General features: G+C 52.1%; 1 protein-coding gene across 3 annotated transcripts in view; it reads left to right on the plus strand.

The window, feature by feature from the left end:
* The first annotated feature begins 846 nt into the window (after positions 1 to 846).
* LOC122563004 (CD9 antigen-like) overlaps positions 847 to 22,959 on the plus strand; it is a 149,712-nt gene continuing 127,599 nt past the window's right edge. For 2 of the 3 annotated variants that reach the window (XM_043716303.2, XM_087973827.1), the window contains exon 1: positions 847 to 1,102. In XM_043716303.2, coding sequence (XP_043572238.1) covers positions 1,034 to 1,102 — 69 coding nt within the window. In that variant the 5' untranslated portion in view covers positions 847 to 1,033. The remainder of the gene's footprint in view (positions 1,103 to 22,959) is intronic. The other variant, XM_043716302.2, reaches the window with a different exon arrangement.

Genomic DNA, 22,959 nt, shown 5'->3' on the forward strand with positions numbered 1-22,959 from the left:
CCCCCTCCTCCATCAGGATAAATACTACCTTTCTTTAGTTGCTAACAGTTCTTATGAAGAGTTATCCGACTCAACTCAGCTTTCTCCCCACAGATGCTGCCAGACCTGCTAAGTTTCTCAAACACAGTTTTGGTCTCCTTATTTAAAGGAAGTAAGTAAATACATTGGACATAGTTCATTTCAGTAGATTATCAGATTGATACCCGAAAATGTAGGTTGTCGGTGTGAGGAAGAGATGGACAGACTGAGCTTGATTCCAGCGGAAATTAGAGAGTTTAATGACGTAATTAATGCGTAAAAGTTTCTGAAAGGTCTTGATAAGGTGGACTGGAAATGATGTTCCTCTGGTGGGCAAGTGCAGAACCAAGAAGCACTGCGTAAAATTGGCCTTTCAAGGCCAATTTATACGAACCCTCAGTGTGGAACTCTGTTTTTGAAGGGGTTGGGGGCGGGGTCATTGAATAATTTTACGATGGATTGATTCTTTTTGGGGAAAGATTTAATGTTTCGAGTCCAATGTCTCTTCCTCATACTGGACTAGAAACATTAACTCTGGTTCTCTCTCAACTTCTGGCTTTAGTTCAGAATTCCAGCATCGCAGTATTTCGAGTGGATGGATTCCTGTTGGTCAGGGTTATCTGGGGTTGATGGAATGTGGAAGTCAAATACACAATCGGGTCTTATTGAATTGTGGAGCAGGCTTGAGGGGCTGAATGGCCTCTTCTGCTCCTAAGACCCTCTACCGCCCCCGCCTCCCTTCCCAACTGTATATAGCATTTCCTCTGTTTCCTTTGCTCTCTTGTTATCCCTGTCCCCTCTTCCTTCGCCCGCCTCTCCCCTCCCTCTCTTTTTCTGTCCTGTTTCACCCCTCCTCAATCTCTCTCTCTCCCTCCCCTTATCCCTCCCTCTGTCTCTCCCCTCCCCTCCCCTCCCTAGTGCTCCTCCTGCTCTCGGGCTGGCTCGGTTGTCTTGTGTGGAGACTGTTCCGAGCTGAGGTGCGGGGCTCCTGCGGGGGGGCTCTAACGCCGTCACCATGGGCAGTGTCTCGGGCGGAATGAGGTGCATGAAGTATCTGTTGTTCACATTCAACCTCTTCTTCTGGGTGAGTGACCGGGGAGAGGGCGAAGGAGAAATAGAAAGGGGATCGGAGAGGGAGGGATAGAGACAGGCAAGTTACAGAGCGGTGGTGCACCGAATGCAGTTCTTCGGCCCTTCGCCTGCCTGCTTGCCGGCTCTGTGAGAGCGAGAGCCCGCTGATGTTATTTGCCCACAAGCGGCTCCTGCAGTCACCTGTGAGAGTTTCCACTGAGCCCGATCAAACGGCGCACTCACCACACAGCTCACTGGCTGCAGTACGTCTTCCCCATGTTTTCTAGGCAGTTTTCAAAGTATTTACCTGAACTCCGTTTCATCTGGTTCAGGTACAGCTCCTTGCAACAGTACCAAATCATTAGGAGCTAATGTATTGTTTCTGGACTTCTCTCTCTAATCTCAGCTCTCAGTCCCAGCATCTTCACTGAGCCGTACTCCCTCCTCCCTACTCAGTTCAGTCAATCACCTCCACCACCTTAACCAGGAGGGCACTGCTGAGGCTGTATAAGGCTCTGGTCAGACTGCATTTGGAATAGGTAAAAACAATGACTGCAGACGCTGGAAACCAGATTCTGGATTAGTGGTGCTGGAAGAGCACAGCAGTTCAGGCAGCATCCGAGGAGCAGTAAAGTCGACGTTTCGGGCAAAAGCCCTTCATCAGGAATAAAAGGATGAAGGGCTTTTGCCCGAAACGTCGATTTCGCTGCTCCTCGGACGCTGCCTGAACTGCTGTGCTCTTCCAGCACCACTAATCCAGAATGCATTTGGAATATTGCAAGCAGTTTTAGGGCTCACATCTAAGGGAGGATGTGTGGCTTTAGAGAGAGTTCCAAGTGGGGTTTACAAGAATGATCCTAGGACTGAAGGGCTTGTTATATGAGGCGTGGTTGAGGACTCTGGGTCTGTCGTCGGTGGAATTTAGAAGGAAGGGGTTTGGGGGGATCTTATTAAAATTTACAGAATACTGAGAAGCCTGGTAGAGTGGTTGCGCAGAAGACGTTTCCTCTAGTAGGAAGGCTAGGACCCGAGGGAACAGCCTCAGGGTGAGGGTAGTGAATCTGTGGAACTCATTGCTGCAGATGGTTGTGGAGGCCAAGTCATTGAGTGTATTTAAGACAGAAGTTCTTGATTAGTAAGGGGATCAAGGCAAGAGAATGGAGGTTGCGAAACATACTGAATGTCAGAGTAGACTTGATGGACCAAATGGCTTAGTTGTGCTCCTATATTTTATTGTCATAAGGTTCTTCCTACATTTGCTGTAGAAATGGACAAACACTGAGCTGTAACCTAACCAGCGTTTAATAATTTGTAAAAAAGAACTTCCTTCTCACATGGTCCTGCTGTCTTCAATGGTTTGTGAAGATCCACTTGCTGATCTTCCTGGTCCTGCACTTCCTCACTTGTCTCTTCTGAAGGTGAGGTTCACACTTCTCCATTAGAGTAAATGCACCGCGTATCTGTCCATTTCACCATCTTCACAAGCATCTTCGAGATGATAAAACGCTGACTGTTTCCAATGTTCTTTCTAACAGGTTTAATTGAGGCATTCAAGAGGGTCTTGAATGATTATATGGATAGAAATAATGTGCATGGGGAAAAAGCAGGAGATGGCAGGAGGTAATGATGCTCATTTGAAGAGCTGGCATAGATTTGATGGACTGAATATCTAATGCTATGCTGTGATGGTGTTTCCAGGTCCAATTTTCAGTAGCTGTAGCATTTCAGACCTACTAAAGTCTATAGCTATGCTTTCATACACTGCTGCATGTTGAAGGTCTGAAAAACAACTTTTCAGCAGTGAACTCTGCTTTCTGTCTCGAGTCTATTAATAACAAATGTGTGGGATTTTGTCATTTGGAAGTCTGTATCTCCTGATGAAAACCGTTTCCTTCACTAGTCATGTCTTTTCTGAACACTCCTTAAGTATTCTTATTACTGCCACTAGTTTGAGGAGAGACTGGCCTGTATTCGCTGGTGTGAAAAATATAATGAGAGGAGATCTTATTGAAATGTATAAAATTCTGACAGGTCTGGACAGACAGGATGCAGGGATGATGTTTCCCCTGGTGAGGTGGATCCAGACAAGTGATCATAGTTTCAGGATACAGGGCAGGCCATTTTGTACTGAGAATCTTCAAGTCATACATTACAGAAAAGGCCTAAACCTGTCAAGTCTGTGCTGTTAAAACCACATGAAATCTACAGCAGTTCCATTTTCCATACCAGGTCCACAGTTCTGAATGTTATGACACTTCACTACTCATCCAAGTACTTTTTAAAGTTTGTGAGGTTTCCTAACTCAGTTATCCCCCCACCCTCCACCTGCCCCAGGCAGTGCATTCCAGACCCTTAACACCCTTTGGTGAAAAAGATTTTCCCCAAATCCCGACTAAACCTGTCTTTCACCTTGAGCTGAGGAGACATTTCTTCATGTGGAGGGCAGTGAGCCCATGAAACTTTCTACCCAGAAGGCTTTGGAGGCCAAGTCACTGAATATATTTAAGAAGGCAATAGATTTCTAGAAGCTAAAGGTATGGGGAGAGAGTGGGAGTATGTTGTTGAGATAGAGGGTCAGCCATGATCATGTTGGATAGTGGAGCAGGCTCAAAGGGCTGAATGACCTCCTCCCTTTTCCTATCTTCCAATTTTTGTCACTTCATTCCAAATAATTTGCTTTAATGCGCCCTATCTTATGGCAATGAAAACATAGTGGTTTATTTTCTATATTATTTTGGAACAGTTTCAGCCTTCTACCTAAGCCACTTCCTTGCCAATTCCACCAGTACCTCTGTTGGTTTCCATGTGACAACTTATGAACCCTCAGCTGACTGTGCAGAATATCATGTATAACCACCTCTTTGACTTTAGATATGTGACTTTTTTCAAGTAGAATTTAAGTGTTACTAGAGTGCTATTCCCAAATTTTTCTATAATCATCATTTTTGTCACATTTTTAAAAGTTTGCCATAATTTTAACAAAAATAATCTTGATATTTCTTTATCCTTAGTGAATTCAACATGCTGGACTGGGTTTCATCTTTTCTGGTCTGAATTTTAATTGGGTAAACTGCAGAAACAAGCTGCCACAGTTCTCTTTGTTTTATAATATAAAAAATGTTCTTCTGAAAGACGAGAATAAACATTCATCACTTTAATAGTTAGTAGCACAAGAGTCTTAGGAGTGCTTTGGCCACTTAAAGTTTTTAGCAACTTTCTCAAACAAGAGAAAGTATCTGGCTACTTCTCTTTAGGAACTGAAGAAAGATTTTTGGTTAATTCTAACTTCCAAATGGAATTTCCCTCCTCATCTGAAGCACTAGACTCACTTGCTTGTCATAACCTCAGTTTTTCTTTTTCTATTTCATGATTTCTCATTTGTTTTTTGCCTTAAAGTTAAGCTCAAACATTTCCTTCCCCTGTCTACCTTAAACTTTGTTTCTATCTCAAGTTCTGTAACTGAATTCTGCTCAACTCACGCTATGTTTCACCTGTTTTAAATTCTTCCTCTTCTGATCCCGGATGGTATGCTTTCACCTTAATTGCATCTGCTTTTTAAATCACAAAAACAGAAATTGCTGGAAAAGCTCAGCAGGTCTGGGAGCATTTGTGAAGAGAAATCAGAGTTAATGTTTCGGGTCAGATGACCCTTCCTCACAACAGTTTCAGCAATTTCTGTTTCTGTTTTACAGCATCCGCAGTTCTTTTGTGTCTTCTGCTTTTTTAGTCCCTGTTTTTTAACTACAAGTTTTCTGCTAATGCTCTTAATTTGGTCTGGTCATTGTTTTTGAATCACTCAGGGAAAGATCTGAGTAAAAATTATAGGAACTGACAAATCCATTTTGATTTTCAATATGTACAGTTCACCATGAAAATCTTAGCAAGTCCAAACTCTAGCAAGTCCGAACATTCATATTGAGGCAAAGATTACAAGCCCTGCTTGAATCCCTAAATCATGTTTTGATCCCAGATCAGATCACCAAATTAATTGTTATGATTCCAGAAGAGATCACAATTGCAACATTTTAAGAGGCATTTGGATTGGGTATATGATTAGGAAAGGTTTGGAGGGATATGGGCCGGATGCTGGCAGGTGGGACTAGATTGGGTTGGGATATCTGGTTGGTCTGGATGGGTTGGACCGAAGGGTCTGTTTCCATGCTGTACATCTTTATGACTCCATATATGAAGATGTGATTGGGTCATATTCAGAATAAAGTCACACAGTCTGTGGTTCTGAACAAACAATAATGTTTGATTATAAAAATTATAGCACTAACACAGTCCTCAATATATGTACAACTCATTTCTAACACTCAAAATGAATTAGTATGTGATAAACATGGGTAATTGACTGTGAGCAAACACCTCACAGCACATTTTGAAATGTCAAATATGATCAGGAGATTCTTTGGATTTCTCAGTAACATACCCTGGATGTTACAACACCTGGATTCATCAAATCTCATTATACTTCACACAAGATTATAAATCTTCACTCTTGCCGATTTGGTCTTGAAGAGCTGCTCCATTATGGACTTGCTCAAAGATGGCTCCAGTTCTATTCACTCACACTCCTATCTTCAGTCTACATTCTCATGGAATCCAAACACTGTATTCCAGTACTTATCTACAGGCACAACTCCAGCTTTTCACTGACAGCTAGTTTCACTGAACTGAAATGTTCCTGTGTTTGTGTTCCATGAAGGACAGTGCAACAATAATAAATAAAAAGCTTATGAAAAAAGGAAGGCAGAAACTTTCTTGTGTTTTTAAAATTAATGTATTTTTCTAATCAACCTATTCAGAGATGCGAGAATACACCTCTGGAGTAGCTGGGACTTGACTAGAGGACTCTCTGGGGCAGGGCAGGGACTCTACCATCCTGCCACATGAGGGCCAACTTTCTTAGGTATTCCAATGCTTAGTTGTTGACCAATTCCTAGAACATCCCATGAGTTCTGACAGCATTGAGCCACCCAACTGATCTCAGGTTCTCACCTGAGTCCCCTATGCAGAAACTGTGCAGTTCAGCTGCTTTCATAACAGTACAGTCAACTGCTGCACTCCTAGAATGGAGCAACATCCCTTTCCCCTCTCCTTCCCATACTGTCTGACCTTCAGATTGTGTCTGTCACTCTTGTACTTCTGTTCATTGACTGCCTCCCCTGCACAGTCCTGAGTGACCTATTAAAAACCTTTACAATATGTCACACTCCTACCACTGGGCAGAATTGTCCGTTATTGCCTAAAGAGTCAAAAGTGTGGCGCTGGAAAAAGCACAGCAGGTCAGGCAGCATCTGAGGAGGAGGAGAGTCGACGTTTCAGGCATTTGGTGATTGTGATGGATTGGTGGGGAGGGTGGAGTGGATAAGTGGGAAGGAAGATGGAAAGGTAGGTCAGGTCAAAAGGGCAGTGCTCAGTTGGAGTGCTGGATCTACGATGAGGTGGGGTTGGGGAGATTTGGAAACGGGTGAAGTTAATGTTGATGCGGTGTGGTTGTAGGGTCACAAGGCGAAAGATGAGGCGTTCTTCCTCCACTTGGCAGGTGACTTTGATTTGCGGTGGAGGAGAGGTAGGATTTGCATGTCCTTGGGGGAATGTGAGGGGGAGTTGAAGTGGTTGGCCACAGGATGGTGGGGTTGTTTGGTGTGTGTGGGCAAGAGATGTTCCCTGAACCGTTATAAATTTTAGAACCGAGAGTACTCTGAATGTTACACTCTGTGAGAAAGTGGCTTCCCTGGTACATATGGAGAGAACAAAAAGGATTTTATTGTAATACACACCATTAAATATACTCACTATGTTGACCTTCTGCACTACTTCTTCAAGAAGTTCAGTGAGTTCGTCAGACATGATTGAAGTAAACAAATCACACAGTTTCTCATTTACTGACACACCATTCTCCAAGTATGAATTATTTTCATTTCTGCTCTGAAGAATTTTGTCAAGACTGCTCCTCACCCCAGTCAATCTGTCCCCTCGCCCCGGTCTATCTGTCCCCTCACCCTGGTCAATCTGTCCCCTCACCCCAGTCTATCTGTCCCCTCACCCTGGTCTATCTGTCCCCTCGCCCCGGTCTATCTGTCCCCTCGCCCCGGTCTATCTGTCCCCTCACCCCGGTTTATGTGTCCCTCACCCTGGTCAATCTGTCCCCTCACCTTGGTCTATGTGTCCCTCACCCTGGTCAATCTGTCCCCTCGCCCCGGTCTATCTGTCCCCTCACCCCGGTCTATGTGTCCTTCACCCTCGTCCCGGTCTATGTGTCACTCACCCTCGCCCCGGTCTACGTGTCCCTCACCCTCGCCCTGGTCTATGTGTCCCTCACCCTTGCCCCGGTCTATGTGTCCCCTCACTCCGGTCTATGTGTCCCCTCGCTCCAGTCTGTGTCCCCTCACCCCAGTCTATCTTGACCTCACCCTCGTTGATCTGCCCCTCATCCTGGTCAATCTGTCCCCTCACCCCGGTCAATCTGCCTCTCACCCCAGTGAACTTGCCTCTGACCCTGGTCGATATGCATCTCACCCCAGGTCGATCTGTCCATCACCCTGGTCTACCTACACCTCACCCTGGTCTATATGTTCCTCATCCTGGATTTCTGGCTTGTCTCACCCATATCTGGCTGACCTACTGCTTGCTGATCTGTTGCAGAATTTATTCTTTTCCCTTCTCTTTGAAGGGAACAGAGGTGTTTATTATCTTCCAACGTCTCTCAACGTGCCCCATTTTGAAGATCAATGAGATAAATGATGCAAATCTGCCACAATTTCCATCCTCACTTCCCGTGGAATCTCATCTGAACTTTGTTGCATTTCTACAAATCCATTACACTTTATGTTTTTCATGTGATTTGGGAGTCTGGCAAGTCCTGTTTGTAGTCTCACCAGGTTGGAACTTGTAGCTTTAGGTATGTCTGGTGCTACTGCTGGTTTCGTCACCTACGCTCCCGACTAAACCAGAGGTGGATGGAAATGGTAGACATGTTGAGCCAATGAGGTTACAGATTCAGGGTGAATACCAGATTGTTGCTGTTGGTTCCCAGTACCTTATGGATGCCCAATCTTGAGTTGCTCGATCTGTTTGAATGCCATCCCAAGATAATGTTACACAGTACAATGGTGTTTAATATGGAAGAACACTGTGTAATGAATTGAACTATTTTTATCTGATCCTACATACATACCAACGCCTCCTTTATTGTGATGTTGGCAACATCCTGTTCTTTAGTGAAAACAGATGCAAAATATTCAGTTTTTACCTCAGTTATGGTGTATGCTTCCACAAAAACATTTCCTTTTGGTCCCCAATTGACCTCACCCTTCCCTTGTCAGCCCTTCAACTGATTCAATGTTTATAAAAAGGTTATTGAGTTGCTTTTATCTACACAATTCTCAGTAACTCTGTTACTTTATTATCTTTACCCATTTTCTCTCTTTTTGTGGTTGGTTCTGTAATGCATTACAAACTGGACATGTCATCACTCTTTTTCTGTTTCATCTGGGAGCTCTCACTTGGGTATTCCAATTTGACCTTTCACTCTGGTATTTTACAGACTGGTTTAGGAAAGTCTCCCATTATCACTACTCTATAGGCATTGCATCTTTCTGCAATTTGCTGTGAATTTTCATCTCTCAGCCCTGTTCACTGTTTGGTAGATACCCACTAGTGTTTGATAGTTCCTTATCTGTATGATGTTGATGCTACTGTATGTCGTCCAGCATCCAGGCAGTGTGGTATATTCATTCAATTGTGTGACTTCCTCCTCCTTTCTCCTTCTTTATCTTTCTTAAACATATTGGAACCAGGAATTTTCAATCCAATCCCATGTAGTATTAAGCTACTCAATGACAGACTTGCAGGAAGTCTCCAAAAATTGACACTAGTTTTAAAAGCTTTGAATTGTTTCAACTTTATTATAAATCTGACTATTGAACTCTAGTGTAATTAACAAAACACTTCTGTATCATTTTAAAAGTCTTTTATTTACATAAAATATTCTCAGATCCTCTGACTAGAACCCTTAATTTTTGTGGTGAATCTGGTCTCAGTTGTGTGGATAAAACACCATTGTTCCCACTTCTAAACAAGTTATGAAGAGTTATGAAAATCGAATTTGTAATTTCTTTTATTTTGAATATAAAATTCGAGCTTTAGAAATTAATTTGAGTTTGAAATTAAATGAAAGTTTTTGATGTCAGGTAAATCGAAACAGCTGGTTATTAATCAGGTAAACCCAAAGTAGAGTCAAGTCAGCATGTGTCATTAATTAACCTATTTTCTAATTACTTAGAATATCAGAGTTGATAGTGAAGAAAATCAGTGGACTGACTCAAAGTTAACAGCAAACTGCTTCTTGCCAGACTGAAGAAATGCTGTCCAGAGGCTATTGTTAATGTATCCAAAGGCCAGAGGCAGTTTGGTCATCTAACCCGCCCATTACAGAGTCAGTTTCAGTTCAAAAATAATTCATTGTACAATATAACAGTCCTGAAGGTGCATTCACTTCAAGACATAGAGCCATGTACAACACGCAAACAGACCCTTCGGTCCAACTCGTTCATGCCGACCAGATATCCTAACCTAATCTAGTCCCATTTGCCAGCACTTGGCCCATATCCCTGTAAACTCTTCCTATTCATATACCCATCCAGATGCCTTTTAAATGCTGCAATTGTACCAGCCTCCACCACTTCCTCTGGCAGCTCATTCCTTACATGCACCACCCTCTGCATGAAAAAGTTGCCCTTTAGGTCTCTTTGCTATCTTTCCCCTCTCACCCTAAACTTATGCCCTCTAGTTCTGGACTCCCCCTCCCCAGGGAAAAGACTTTGTCTTCAAAGTTTGTGAGAAGATTTGTAGCTCGGGTGCTCGTTGTTGTGGTTCTGTTTGCCGAGCTGGGAATTTGTGTTGCAGACGTTTCGTCCCCTGTCTAGGTGACATCCTCAGTGCTTGGGAGCCTCCTGTGAAGCGCTTCTGTGATGTTTCCTCCGGCATTTATAGTGGTTTGTCTCTGCCGCTTCCGGTTGTCAGTTCCAGCTGTCTGCTGCAGTGGTTTTGTCTATTTATCCTATCCATGCCCCTAATAATTTTATAAACCTCCACAAGGTGACCCCTCAGCCTCCGATGCTCCAGGAGAGGCCTATTCAGCCTCTCCCTATAGTTGAAATTCTCCAACCCTCGCAACATCCTTGTAAATCTTTTCTGAACCCTTTCCAGTTTCACAACATCTTTCCGATAGGAAGGAGATCAGAAATGCACACAATACTCCAACAGTGGCCTAACCACTGTCCTGTACAGCTGCAACATGACCTCCTAACTCCTACATTTAATGCTCTGACCAATAAAAGAAAGCATACCAAACGCCTTCTTCACTATCCTATCTACCTGTGACTCTACTTTCAAGGAACTATGAACCTGCACTCCAAGGTTTCTTTGTTAAGACTTCTCTCGAGGCTGACCAAAGGAATGCCACAGTGCCCCAGAATTCACTCTCCTCAGTGTTCTAGTTATCCTCCATAATAGTTGATGGGGTCCTTAACATCAGATTTATTTAGCTGGGCACCCCTTCAGCTTTTCCTTAGAAACCTCATGACTATGGATTCTTTAGTTCCTTGTTTGTGTTGTGGGAAGGTACTCAACTGCCTTTTACAGTTTTCAAGCTAACCCAGCTGCAAGGCTTTACAATGAATGTTGGAGATTTATTCAAATAGCTTTTAGCTTAAGCAAATCTTCCAGCTACTTTCTCGACATGAAGTCCAAATGGGGAGCTCTCACCATGGTCTATATGGTGAATGATAAAAATTAGTATTTCCTCTGCTTAAGATGCAGGCCTAAATGAGCAACCATTCCTGCTGTGAGTGAGTTTGGATTGGAGCAATTGTGTTGGGGGTCTGTTGGCACATTGCACTGTGGACCTTGATGTTGAGCATGTTGGACTGTGACAGGACTCTACTGTTTGATTGGGACAGGACAACACACTCGCGTTAGACTGGGGTAGGACGATAGTGTTGGACTGGGGAAGGATACTGGTGTTGGACTGAGGCAGGTTGCTGGATTTGGACAGCCACAAGACACTCATGTTGGACTGGGGCAGAAATTTGGTATTGGACTGGAGCAAGATGCTAGGTTTGGACTGAGGCAGGACTTTGGTGTTGGATTGGGGCAGCGCGCCGGTGTGGGACTGGGATAGGGCTCCGGTGTGGGACTGGGATAGGGCTCCGGTGTTGGACTGGAATAGGGCTCCAGTGTGGGACTGGGATAGGACTCTGGTGTGGGACTGGGATAGTGCTCCAGTTGGGACTGGGATAGGGCTCTGATGTGGGACTGTGATAGTGCTCCAGTTGGGACTGGGATAGGGCTCTGATGTGGGACTGGGTTCGGGCTCTGGTGTGGGACTGGGTTCGGGCTCTGGTGTGGGACTGGAATAGGGCTCTGGTGTTGGACTGGGATAGGGCACCGGTGTTGGACTGGGATAGGGCACCGGTGTGAAACTGGGATAGGGTGCCAGCATTGGACTGGGATGGGGCTGTGGTGTTGGACTGGGATAGGACTGTGGTGTGGGATTTGGATTGCGGTCCTGCATTGGACTGGAATAGCACTCTGATGTTGGACTGGGATAGGGCTCTGGCGTGGGACTGGGATAGGGCTCTGGCGTGGGACTGTGATAGTGCTCCAGTTGGGACTGGGATAGGGCTCTGATTTGGGACTGGGTTCGGGCTCCGGTGTGGGACTAGGTTCGGGCTCTGGTGTGGGACTGGAATAGGGCACCGGTGTTGGACTGGGATAGGGCTCCGGTGTGGGACTGGGATAGGGCTCCGGTGTGTGACTGGGATAGGGTGCCAGCATTGGACTGGGATGGGACTCTGGCGTTGGAATGGGATAGGACTGTGGTGTGGGATTTGGATTGCGGTCCTGCGTTGGACTGGAATAGCACTCCGATGTTGGACTGGGATAGGGCTCTGGCGTGGGACTGGGATAGGGCTATGGCGTGGGACTGGGCTAGGGCTCCGGCATTGGACTGGGATCGGACTCCGACGTTGGACTGGGATAGGGCTCCGACGTTGGACTGGAATAGCACTCCGACGTTGGACTGGGATAGGGTTCTGGCGTTGGACTGGGATAGGGCTCCGGTGTGGGACTGGGATAGGGCTCTGGAGTTGGACTGGGATAAGGCACTGGTGTTGGATTGGGATAGGGCTCTTGAGTTGGACTGGGATAGGGCTCCGGTGTGGGACTGGGATAGGGCTCTGGAGTTGGACTGGGATAGGACTCTGGCGTGGGGCTGGGATAGGGCTCTGGTGTGGGACTGGGATAGGACTTCGGTGTGGGACTGGGATAGGGCTCTGGAGTTGGACTGGAATAGCACTCCGACGTTGGACTGGGATAGGGCTCTGGTGTGGGACTGGAATAGCACTCCAACATGGGACTGGGATAGGGCTCCGGCGTGGGATTGGGATAGGGCTGTGTTGTTGGGCTGGGATAGGGCTCTGGGGTTGGACTGGAATAGGGCTCCGGTGTGGGACTGGGATAGGGCACGGTGTTGGGTTGGGATAGGGCTCTGGCATGGGACTGGTATAGGGCTCTGGTGTTGGACTGGGATAGTGCTCTGGTGTTGGACTGGGATAGGGCTCTGGAGTTGGACTGGAATAGCACTCCGACGTTGGACTGGGATAGGGCTCTAGTGTGGAACTGGGATAGGGCTCCAGCGTTGGACTGGGATAGGGCTCTGGCGTGTGACTGGGATAGGGCTCTGGCGTGGGACTGGGATAGGGCTTGGCGTTGGACTGGAATAGCACTCCGACGTTGGACTGTGATAGGGCTCTAGTGTTGGACTGGGATAGGGATCTGGCGCTGGACTGGGATAGGGCTCTAGTGTGGGACTGGGTTAGGGCTCTGGCGTTGGACTGGGATAGTGCTCTGGCGCTGGACTGGGATAGGGCTCTGGTGTTGGACTGGGATAGGGCTCTGGTGTTGGACTGGGATAGTGCTCTGGTGTTGGACTGGGATAGTGCTCTTGTGTGGGACTGGGATAGGGCTCTGGCGTGGGACTGGGTTAGTGCTCCGGTTGGGACTGGGATAGGGCTCTGGTGTGTGACTGGGATAGGGCACCGGTGTTGCACTGGGATAGGGCACCGGTGTTGGACTGGGATAGGGCTCCGGTGCGGGACTGGGATAGGGCTCCGGTGTGGAACTGGGATAGGGTGCCAGCATTGGACTGGGAATGGATCTCTGGCATTGGACTGGGATAGGGCTCTGGTGCGTGACTGGGATAGGGCACCGGTGTTGCACTGGGATAGGGCACCGGTGTTGGACAGGGATAGGGCACCGGTGCGGGACTGGGATATGACTCTGGTGTGGGACTGGGATAGGGCTCTGGCGTGGGACTGGGATAGGGCTCTGGCGTGGGACTGGGATAGGGCTCCGGCATTGGACTGGGATAGGGCTCTGGTGTTGGACTGGGATAGGGCTCTGGCATGGGACTGGGATAGGGCTCTGGAGTTGGACTGGGATAGGGTTCTGGAGTTGGACTGGGATAGGGTGCCAGCATTGGACTGGGATGGGACTCTGGCGTTGGAATGGGATAGGACTGTGGTGTGGGATTTGGATTGCGGTCCTGCGTTGGACTGGAATAGCACTCCGATGTTGGACTGGGATAGGGCTCTGGCGTGGGACTGGGATAGGGCTATGGCGTGGGACTGGGCTAGGGCTCCGGCATTGGACTGGGATCGGACTCCGACGTTGGACTGGGATAGGGCTCCGACGTTGGACTGGAATAGCACTCCGACGTTGGACTGGGATAGGGTTCTGGCGTTGGACTGGGATAGGGCTCCGGTGTGGGACTGGGATAGGGCTCTGGAGTTGGACTGGGATAAGGCACTGGTGTTGGATTGGGATAGGGCTCTTGAGTTGGACTGGGATAGGGCTCCGGTGTGGGACTGGGATAGGGCTCTGGAGTTGGACTGGGATAGGACTCTGGCGTGGGGCTGGGATAGGGCTCTGGTGTGGGACTGGGATAGGACTTCGGTGTGGGACTGGGATAGGGCTCTGGAGTTGGACTGGAATAGCACTCCGACGTTGGACTGGGATAGGGCTCTGGTGTGGGACTGGAATAGCACTCCAACATGGGACTGGGATAGGGCTCCGGCGTGGGATTGGGATAGGGCTGTGTTGTTGGGCTGGGATAGGGCTCTGGGGTTGGACTGGAATAGGGCTCCGGTGTGGGACTGGGATAGGGCACGGTGTTGGGTTGGGATAGGGCTCTGGCATGGGACTGGTATAGGGCTCTGGTGTTGGACTGGGATAGTGCTCTGGTGTTGGACTGGGATAGGGCTCTGGAGTTGGACTGGAATAGCACTCCGACGTTGGACTGGGATAGGGCTCTAGTGTGGAACTGGGATAGGGCTCCAGCGTTGGACTGGGATAGGGCTCTGGCGTGTGACTGGGATAGGGCTCTGGCGTGGGACTGGGATAGGGCTTGGCGTTGGACTGGAATAGCACTCCGACGTTGGACTGTGATAGGGCTCTAGTGTTGGACTGGGATAGGGATCTGGCGCTGGACTGGGATAGGGCTCTAGTGTGGGACTGGGTTAGGGCTCTGGCGTTGGACTGGGATAGTGCTCTGGCGCTGGACTGGGATAGGGCTCTGGTGTTGGACTGGGATAGGGCTCTGGTGTTGGACTGGGATAGTGCTCTGGTGTTGGACTGGGATAGTGCTCTTGTGTGGGACTGGGATAGGGCTCTGGCGTGGGACTGGGTTAGTGCTCCGGTTGGGACTGGGATAGGGCTCTGGTGTGTGACTGGGATAGGGCACCGGTGTTGCACTGGGATAGGGCACCGGTGTTGGACTGGGATAGGGCTCCGGTGCGGGACTGGGATAGGGCTCCGGTGTGGAACTGGGATAGGGTGCCAGCATTGGACTGGGAATGGATCTCTGGCATTGGACTGGGATAGGGCTCTGGTGCGTGACTGGGATAGGGCACCGGTGTTGCACTGGGATAGGGCACCGGTGTTGGACAGGGATAGGGCACCGGTGCGGGACTGGGATATGACTCTGGTGTGGGACTGGGATAGGGCTCTGGCGTGGGACTGGGATAGGGCTCTGGCGTGGGACTGGGATAGGGCTCCGGCATTGGACTGGGATAGGGCTCTGGTGTTGGACTGGGATAGGGCTCTGGCATGGGACTGGGATAGGGCTCTGGAGTTGGACTGGGATAGGGTTCTGGAGTTGGACTGGGATAGGGCTCTGGCGTGGGACTGGGATAGGCTCAGACGTGGGACTGGGATAGGGCGCTGGCATGGGACTGGGATAGGGCTCAAGGGTGAGATTGGGATAGGTCTCTGGTGTGGGACTGGGATAGGGCTCTGGTGTTGGATTGGGATAGGGCACTGGTGTTGGACTGGGATAGGGCTCCGGTGTTGGACTGGGATAGGGCTCTGGCGCTGGACTGGGATAGGGCTCTAGTGTGGGACTGGGTTAGGGCTCTGGCGTTGGACTGGGATAGTGCTCTGGCGCTGGACTGGGATAGGGCTCTGGTGTTGGACTGGGATAGGGCTCTGGTGTTGGACTGGGATAGTGCTCTGGTGTTGGACTGGGATAGTGCTCTGGTGTGGGACTGGGATAGGGCTCTGGCGTGGGACTGGGTTAGTGCTCCGGTTGGGACTGGGATAGGGCTCTGGTGTGTGACTGGGATAGGGCACCGGTGTTGCACTGGGATAGGGCACCGGTGTTGGACTGGGATAGGGCTCCGGTGCGGGACTGGGATAGGGCTCCGGTGTGGAACTGGGATAGGGTGCCAGCATTGGACTGGGAATGGATCTCTGGCATTGGACTGGGATAGGGCTCTGGTGTGTGACTGGGATAGGGCACCGGTGTTGCACTGGGATAGGGCACCGGTGTTGGACAGGGATAGGGCACCGGTGCGGGACTGGGATATGACTCTGGTGTGGGACTGGGATAGGGCTCTGGCGTGGGACTGGGATAGGGCTCTGGCGTGGGACTGGGATAGGGCTCCGGCATTGGACTGGGATAGGGCTCTGGTGTTGGACTGGGATAGGGCTCTGGCATGGGACTGGGATAGGGCTCTGGAGTTGGACTGGGATAGGGCTCTGGAGTTGGACTGGGATAGGGCTCTGGCGTGGGACTGGGATAGGCTCAGACGTGGGACTGGGATAGGGCGCTGGCATGGGACTGGGATAGGGCTCAAGGGTGAGATTGGGATAGGTCTCTGGTGTGGGACTGGGATAGGGCTCTGGCGTGGGACTGGGATAGGGCTCCGGCATTGGACTGGGATAGGGCTCTGGTATTGGACTGGGATAGGGCTCCGGCATTGGACTGGGGTAGGGCTCTGGTGTTGGACTGAGAGAGGGCTCTGGCGTTGGACTAGGATAGGGCTCCAGCGTTGGACTGGGTTAGGGCTCTGGAGTTGGACTGGGATAGGGCTCTGGGGTGGGACTGGGATAGGGCTCAGGGGATGGGATTTGGATCGGTCTCTGGTGTGGGACTGGGATAGGGCTCTGGTGTTGGACTGGGATAGGGCCCTGGTGTTGGACTGGGATAGGTCTCTGGTATGGGACTGGGATAGGGCACTGGTGTTGGACTGGGATAGGGCTCTGGTGTTGGACTGGGATACGGCTCTGGTGTTGGACTGGGATACGGCTCTGGTGTTGGACTGCGATATGGCTCCGGTGTGGGACTGGGATAGGGCTCCGGTGTGGGACTGGGATAGGGCTCTGGCGTTGGACTAGGATAGGGCTCCAGCGTTGGACTGGGTTAGGGCTCTGGAGTTGGACTGGGATAGGGCTGTGGAGTTGGACTGGGATAGTGCTCTGGCATGGGGCTGGGATAGGGCTCAGACGTGGGACTGGGATAGGGCGCTGGCGTGGGACTGGGATAGGGCTCAGGGGTGGGATTGGGATAGGTCTCTGGTGTGGGACTGGGATAGGTCTCTGGTGTTGGACTGGGATAGGGCACTGGTGTTGGACTAGGATAGGTCCCTGTGTGGGACTGGTATAGGGCACTGGTGTTGGACTGGGATAGGGCTCTGGTGTTGGACTGGGATAGGGCTCCAGTGTGGGACTGGAATAGGGCTCTGGTGTTGGACTGGGATAGGGCTCTGGTGTTGGACTGGGATAGGGCTGCGGCATTGGACTGGGATAGGGCTCTGGCTTTGGACTGGGATAGGGCTCTGGCATTGGACTGGGATAGGGCTCTGGCGCTGGACTGGGATAGGGCTCTGGCGCTGGACTGGGATAGGGCTCTGGCGTTGGACTGGGATAAGGCTCTGGTGTTGGACTGGGATAGGTCTCTGGCATTGGACTGGGATAGGGCTCTGGAGTTGGACTGGAATAGGGCTCTGGAGTTGGACTGGGATAGGGCTCTGGCGTGGGACTGGGATAGGGCTCAGACGTGGGACTGGGATAGGGCGCTAGCGTGGGACTGGGATAGGGCTCAGGGGTGTTATTGGGATAGGTCTCTGGTGTGGGACTGGGATAGGGCTCTGGTGTTGGACTGGGATTGGGCACTGGTGTTGGACTGGGATAGGGCTCCGGTGTTGGACTGGGATAGGGCTCCGGTGTGGGACTGGGATAGGGCTCCGGTGTGGGACTGGGATAGGGCTCTGGAGTTGGATTGGGATAGGGCTCTGGCGTGGGACTGGGATAGGGCTCTGGTGTGAGACTGGGATAGGGCTCTGGTGTTGGACTGTGATAGGGCTCTGGCATTGGACTGGGCTAGGGCTCCGGCATTGGACTGGGATAGGGCTCTGGTGTTGGACTGGGATAGGGCTCTGGTGTTGGACTGGGATAGGGCTCCGGTGTGGGACTGGGATAGGGCTCTGGCGTTGAACTGGGATAGGGCTCTGGCGTGGGACTGGGATAGGGCTCTGGTGTGGGACTGGGATAGGGCTCTGGCGTGGGACTGGGATAGGGCTCCGGCATTGGCCTGGGATAGGGCTCCGGTGATGGACTGGGATAGGGCTCTGGCATGGGACTGGCCTAGGGCTCCGGCATTGGACTGGGATAGGTCTCTGGTGTTGAACTGGGATAGGGCTCTGGCGTTGGACTAGGATAGGGCTCCAGCGTTGGACTGGGTTAGGGCACTGGAGTTGGACTGGGATAAGGCTCAGGCGTGGGACTGGGATAGGGCTCAGGGGTGGGATTGGGATAGGGCTCTGGTGTGGGACTGGGAAAGGGCTCTGGTGTTGGACTGGGATAGGTCTCTGGTGTGGGAGTGGGATAGGTCTCTGGTGTGGGACTAGGATAGGGCACTGGTGTTGGACTGGGATAGGGCTCCAGTGTGCGACTGGGATAGGGCTCTGGAGTTGGACTGGGATAGGGCTCTGGCGTGGGACTGGGATAGGCTCAGACGTGGGACTGGGATAGGGCGCTGGCATGGGACTGGGATAGGGCTCAAGGGTGAGATTGGGATAGGTCTCTGGTGTGGGACTGGGATAGGGCTCTGGTGTTGGATTGGGATAGGGCACTGGTGTTGGACTGGGATAGGGCTCCGGTGTTGGACTGGGATAGGGCTCTGGCGCTGGACTGGGATAGGGCTCTAGTGTGGGACTGGGTTAGGGCTCTGGCGTTGGACTGGGATAGTGCTCTGGCGCTGGACTGGGATAGGGCTCTGGTGTTGGACTGGGATAGGGCTCTGGTGTTGGACTGGGATAGTGCTCTGGTGTTGGACTGGGATAGTGCTCTGGTGTGGGACTGGGATAGGGCTCTGGCGTGGGACTGGGTTAGTGCTCCGGTTGGGACTGGGATAGGGCTCTGGTGTGTGACTGGGATAGGGCACCGGTGTTGCACTGGGATAGGGCACCGGTGTTGGACTGGGATAGGGCTCCGGTGCGGGACTGGGATAGGGCTCCGGTGTGGAACTGGGATAGGGTGCCAGCATTGGACTGGGAATGGATCTCTGGCATTGGACTGGGATAGGGCTCTGGTGTGTGACTGGGATAGGGCACCGGTGTTGCACTGGGATAGGGCACCGGTGTTGGACAGGGATAGGGCACCGGTGCGGGACTGGGATATGACTCTGGTGTGGGACTGGGATAGGGCTCTGGCGTGGGACTGGGATAGGGCTCTGGCGTGGGACTGGGATAGGGCTCCGGCATTGGACTGGGATAGGGCTCTGGTGTTGGACTGGGATAGGGCTCTGGCATGGGACTGGGATAGGGCTCTGGAGTTGGACTGGGATAGGGCTCTGGAGTTGGACTGGGATAGGGCTCTGGCGTGGGACTGGGATAGGCTCAGACGTGGGACTGGGATAGGGCGCTGGCATGGGACTGGGATAGGGCTCAAGGGTGAGATTGGGATAGGTCTCTGGTGTGGGACTGGGATAGGGCTCTGGCGTGGGACTGGGATAGGGCTCCGGCATTGGACTGGGATAGGGCTCTGGTATTGGACTGGGATAGGGCTCCGGCATTGGACTGGGGTAGGGCTCTGGTGTTGGACTGAGAGAGGGCTCTGGCGTTGGACTAGGATAGGGCTCCAGCGTTGGACTGGGTTAGGGCTCTGGAGTTGGACTGGGATAGGGCTCTGGGGTGGGACTGGGATAGGGCTCAGCGGATGGGATTTGGATCGGTCTCTGGTGTGGGACTGGGATAGGGCTCTGGTGTTGGACTGGGATAGGGCCCTGGTGTTGGACTGGGATAGGTCTCTGGTATGGGACTGGGATAGGGCACTGGTGTTGGACTGGGATAGGGCTCTGGTGTTGGACTGGGATACGGCTCTGGTGTTGGACTGGGATACGGCTCTGGTGTTGGACTGCGATATGGCTCCGGTGTGGGACTGGGATAGGGCTCCGGTGTGGGACTGGGATAGGGCTCTGGCGTTGGACTAGGATAGGGCTCCAGCGTTGGACTGGGTTAGGGCTCTGGAGTTGGACTGGGATAGGGCTGTGGAGTTGGACTGGGATAGTGCTCTGGCATGGGGCTGGGATAGGGCTCAGACGTGGGACTGGGATAGGGCGCTGGCGTGGGACTGGGATAGGGCTCAGGGGTGGGATTGGGATAGGTCTCTGGTGTGGGACTGGGATAGGTCTCTGGTGTTGGACTGGGATAGGGCACTGGTGTTGGACTAGGATAGGTCTCTGTGTGGGACTGGTATAGGGCACTGGTGTTGGACTGGGATAGGGCTCTGGTGTTGGACTGGGATAGGGCTCCAGTGTGGGACTGGGATAGGGCTCTGGTGTTGGACTGGGATAGGGCTCTGGTGTTGGACTGGGATAGGGCTGCGGCATTGGACTGGGATAGGGCTCTGGCTTTGGACTGGGATAGGGCTCTGGCATTGGACTGGGATAGGGCTCTGGCGCTGGACTGGGATAGGGCTCTGGCGCTGGACTGGGATAGGGCTCTGGCGTTGGACTGGGATAAGGCTCTGGTGTTGGACTGGGATAGGTCTCTGGCATTGGACTGGGATAGGGCTCTGGAGTTGGACTGGAATAGGGCTCTGGAGTTGGACTGGGATAGGGCTCTGGCGTGGGACTGGGATAGGGCTCAGACGTGGGACTGGGATAGGGCGCTAGCGTGGGACTGGGATAGGGCTCAGGCGTGTTATTGGGATAGGTCTCTGGTGTGGGACTGGGATAGGGCTCTGGTGTTGGACTGGGATTGGGCACTGGTGTTGGACTGGGATAGGGCTCCGGTGTTGGACTGGGATAGGGCTCCGGTGTGGGACTGGGATAGGGCTCCGGTGTGGGACTGGGATAGGGCTCTGGAGTTGGATTGGGATAGGGCTCTGGCGTGGGACTGGGATAGGGCTCTGGTGTGAGACTGGGATAGGGCTCTGGTGTTGGACTGTGATAGGGCTCTGGCATTGGACTGGGCTAGGGCTCCGGCATTGGACTGGGATAGGGCTCTGGTGTTGGACTGGGATAGGGCTCTGGTGTGGGACTGGGATAGGGCTCCGGTGTGGGACTGGGATAGGGCTCTGGCGTTGAACTGGGATAGGGCTCTGGCGTGGGACTGGGATAGGGCTCTGGTGTGGGACTGGGATAGGGCTCTGGCGTGGGACTGGGATAGGGCTCCGGCATTGGCCTGGGATAGGGCTCCGGTGATGGACTGGGATAGGGCTCTGGCATGGGACTGGCCTAGGGCTCCGGCATTGGACTGGGATAGGTCTCTGGTGTTGAACTGGGATAGGGCTCTGGCGTTGGACTAGGATAGGGCTCCAGCGTTGGACTGGGTTAGGGCACTGGAGTTGGACTGGGATAAGGCTCAGGCGTGGGACTGGGATAGGGCTCAGGGGTGGGATTGGGATAGGGCTCTGGTGTGGGACTGGGAAAGGGCTCTGGTGTTGGACTGGGATAGGTCTCTGGTGTGGGAGTGGGATAGGTCTCTGGTGTGGGACTAGGATAGGGCACTGGTGTTGGACTGGGATAGGGCTCCGGTGTGCGACTGGGATATGGCTCTGGAGTTGGACTGGGATAGGGCTCTGGCGTGGGACTGGGATAGGGCTCTGGTGTTGGACTGGGATAGGGCTCTGGCGCTGGACTGGGATAGGGCTCTGGCGCTGGACTGGGATAGGGCTTTGGTGTTGGACTGGGATAGGGCTCTGGTGTTGGACTGGGATAGGTCTCTGGCGTTGGACTGGATAGAGGTCTGGAGTTGGACTGGAATAGGGCTTTGGAGTTGGCCTGGGATAGGGCTCTGGCGTGGGACTGGGATAGGGCTCAGACGTGGGACTGGGATAGGGTGCTGGCTTGGGACTGGGATAGGGCTCAGGGGTGGGATTGGGATAGGTCTCTGGTGTGGGACTGGGATAGGGCTCTGGTGTTGGACTGGGATAGGGCACTGGTGTTGGACTGGGATAGGGCTCCGGTGTTGGACTGGGACAGGGCTCCGGTGTGGGACTGGGACAGGGCTCTAGAGTTGGACTGTGATTGGGCTCTAGGGTGGGACTAGGATAGGGCTCTGGCATGGGACTGGGATAGGGCTCCGGCATTGGACTGGGATAGGGCTCTGGTATTGGACTGGGATAGGGCTCCGGCATTGGACTGGGGTAGGGCTCTGGTGTTGGACTGAGAGAGGGCTCTGGCGTTGGACTAGGATAGGGCTCCAGCGTTGGACTGGGTTAGGGCTCTGGAGTTGGACTGGGATAGGGCTCTGGGGTGGGACTGGGATAGGGCTCAGGGGATGGGATTTGGATCGGTCTCTGGTGTGGGACTGGGATAGGGCTCTGGTGTTGGACTGGGATAGGGCCCTGGTGTTGGACTGGGATAGGTCTCTGGTATGGGACTGGGATAGGGCACTGGTGTTGGACTGGGATAGGGCTCTGGTGTTGGACTGGGATACGGCTCTGGTGTTGGACTGGGATACGGCTCTGGTGTTGGACTGCGATATGGCTCCGGTGTGGGACTGGGATAGGGCTCCGGTGTGGGACTGGGATAGGGCTCTGGCGTTGGACTAGGATAGGGCTCCAGCGTTGGACTGGGTTAGGGCTCTGGAGTTGGACTGGGATAGGGCTGTGGAGTTGGACTGGGATAGTGCTCTGGCATGGGGCTGGGATAGGGCTCAGACGTGGGACTGGGATAGGGCGCTGGCGTGGGACTGGGATAGGGCTCAGGGGTGGGATTGGGATAGGTCTCTGGTGTGGGACTGGGATAGGTCTCTGGTGTTGGACTGGGATAGGGCACTGGTGTTGGACTAGGATAGGTCTCTGTGTGGGACTGGTATAGGGCACTGGTGTTGGACTGGGATAGGGCTCTGGTGTTGGACTGGGATAGGGCTCCAGTGTGGGACTGGGATAGGGCTCTGGTGTTGGACTGGGATAGGGCTCTGGTGTTGGACTGGGATAGGGCTGCGGCATTGGACTGGGATAGGGCTCTGGCTTTGGACTGGGATAGGGCTCTGGCGCTGGACTGGGATAGGGCTC

Source organism: Chiloscyllium plagiosum, unplaced genomic scaffold, assembly GCF_037043375.1.
Source record: "Chiloscyllium plagiosum isolate Xiang-an unplaced genomic scaffold, Cpla_swu_hap1 HiC_scaffold_26, whole genome shotgun sequence".
NCBI classification, from domain to species: Eukaryota; Metazoa; Chordata; class Chondrichthyes; order Orectolobiformes; family Hemiscylliidae; genus Chiloscyllium; species Chiloscyllium plagiosum.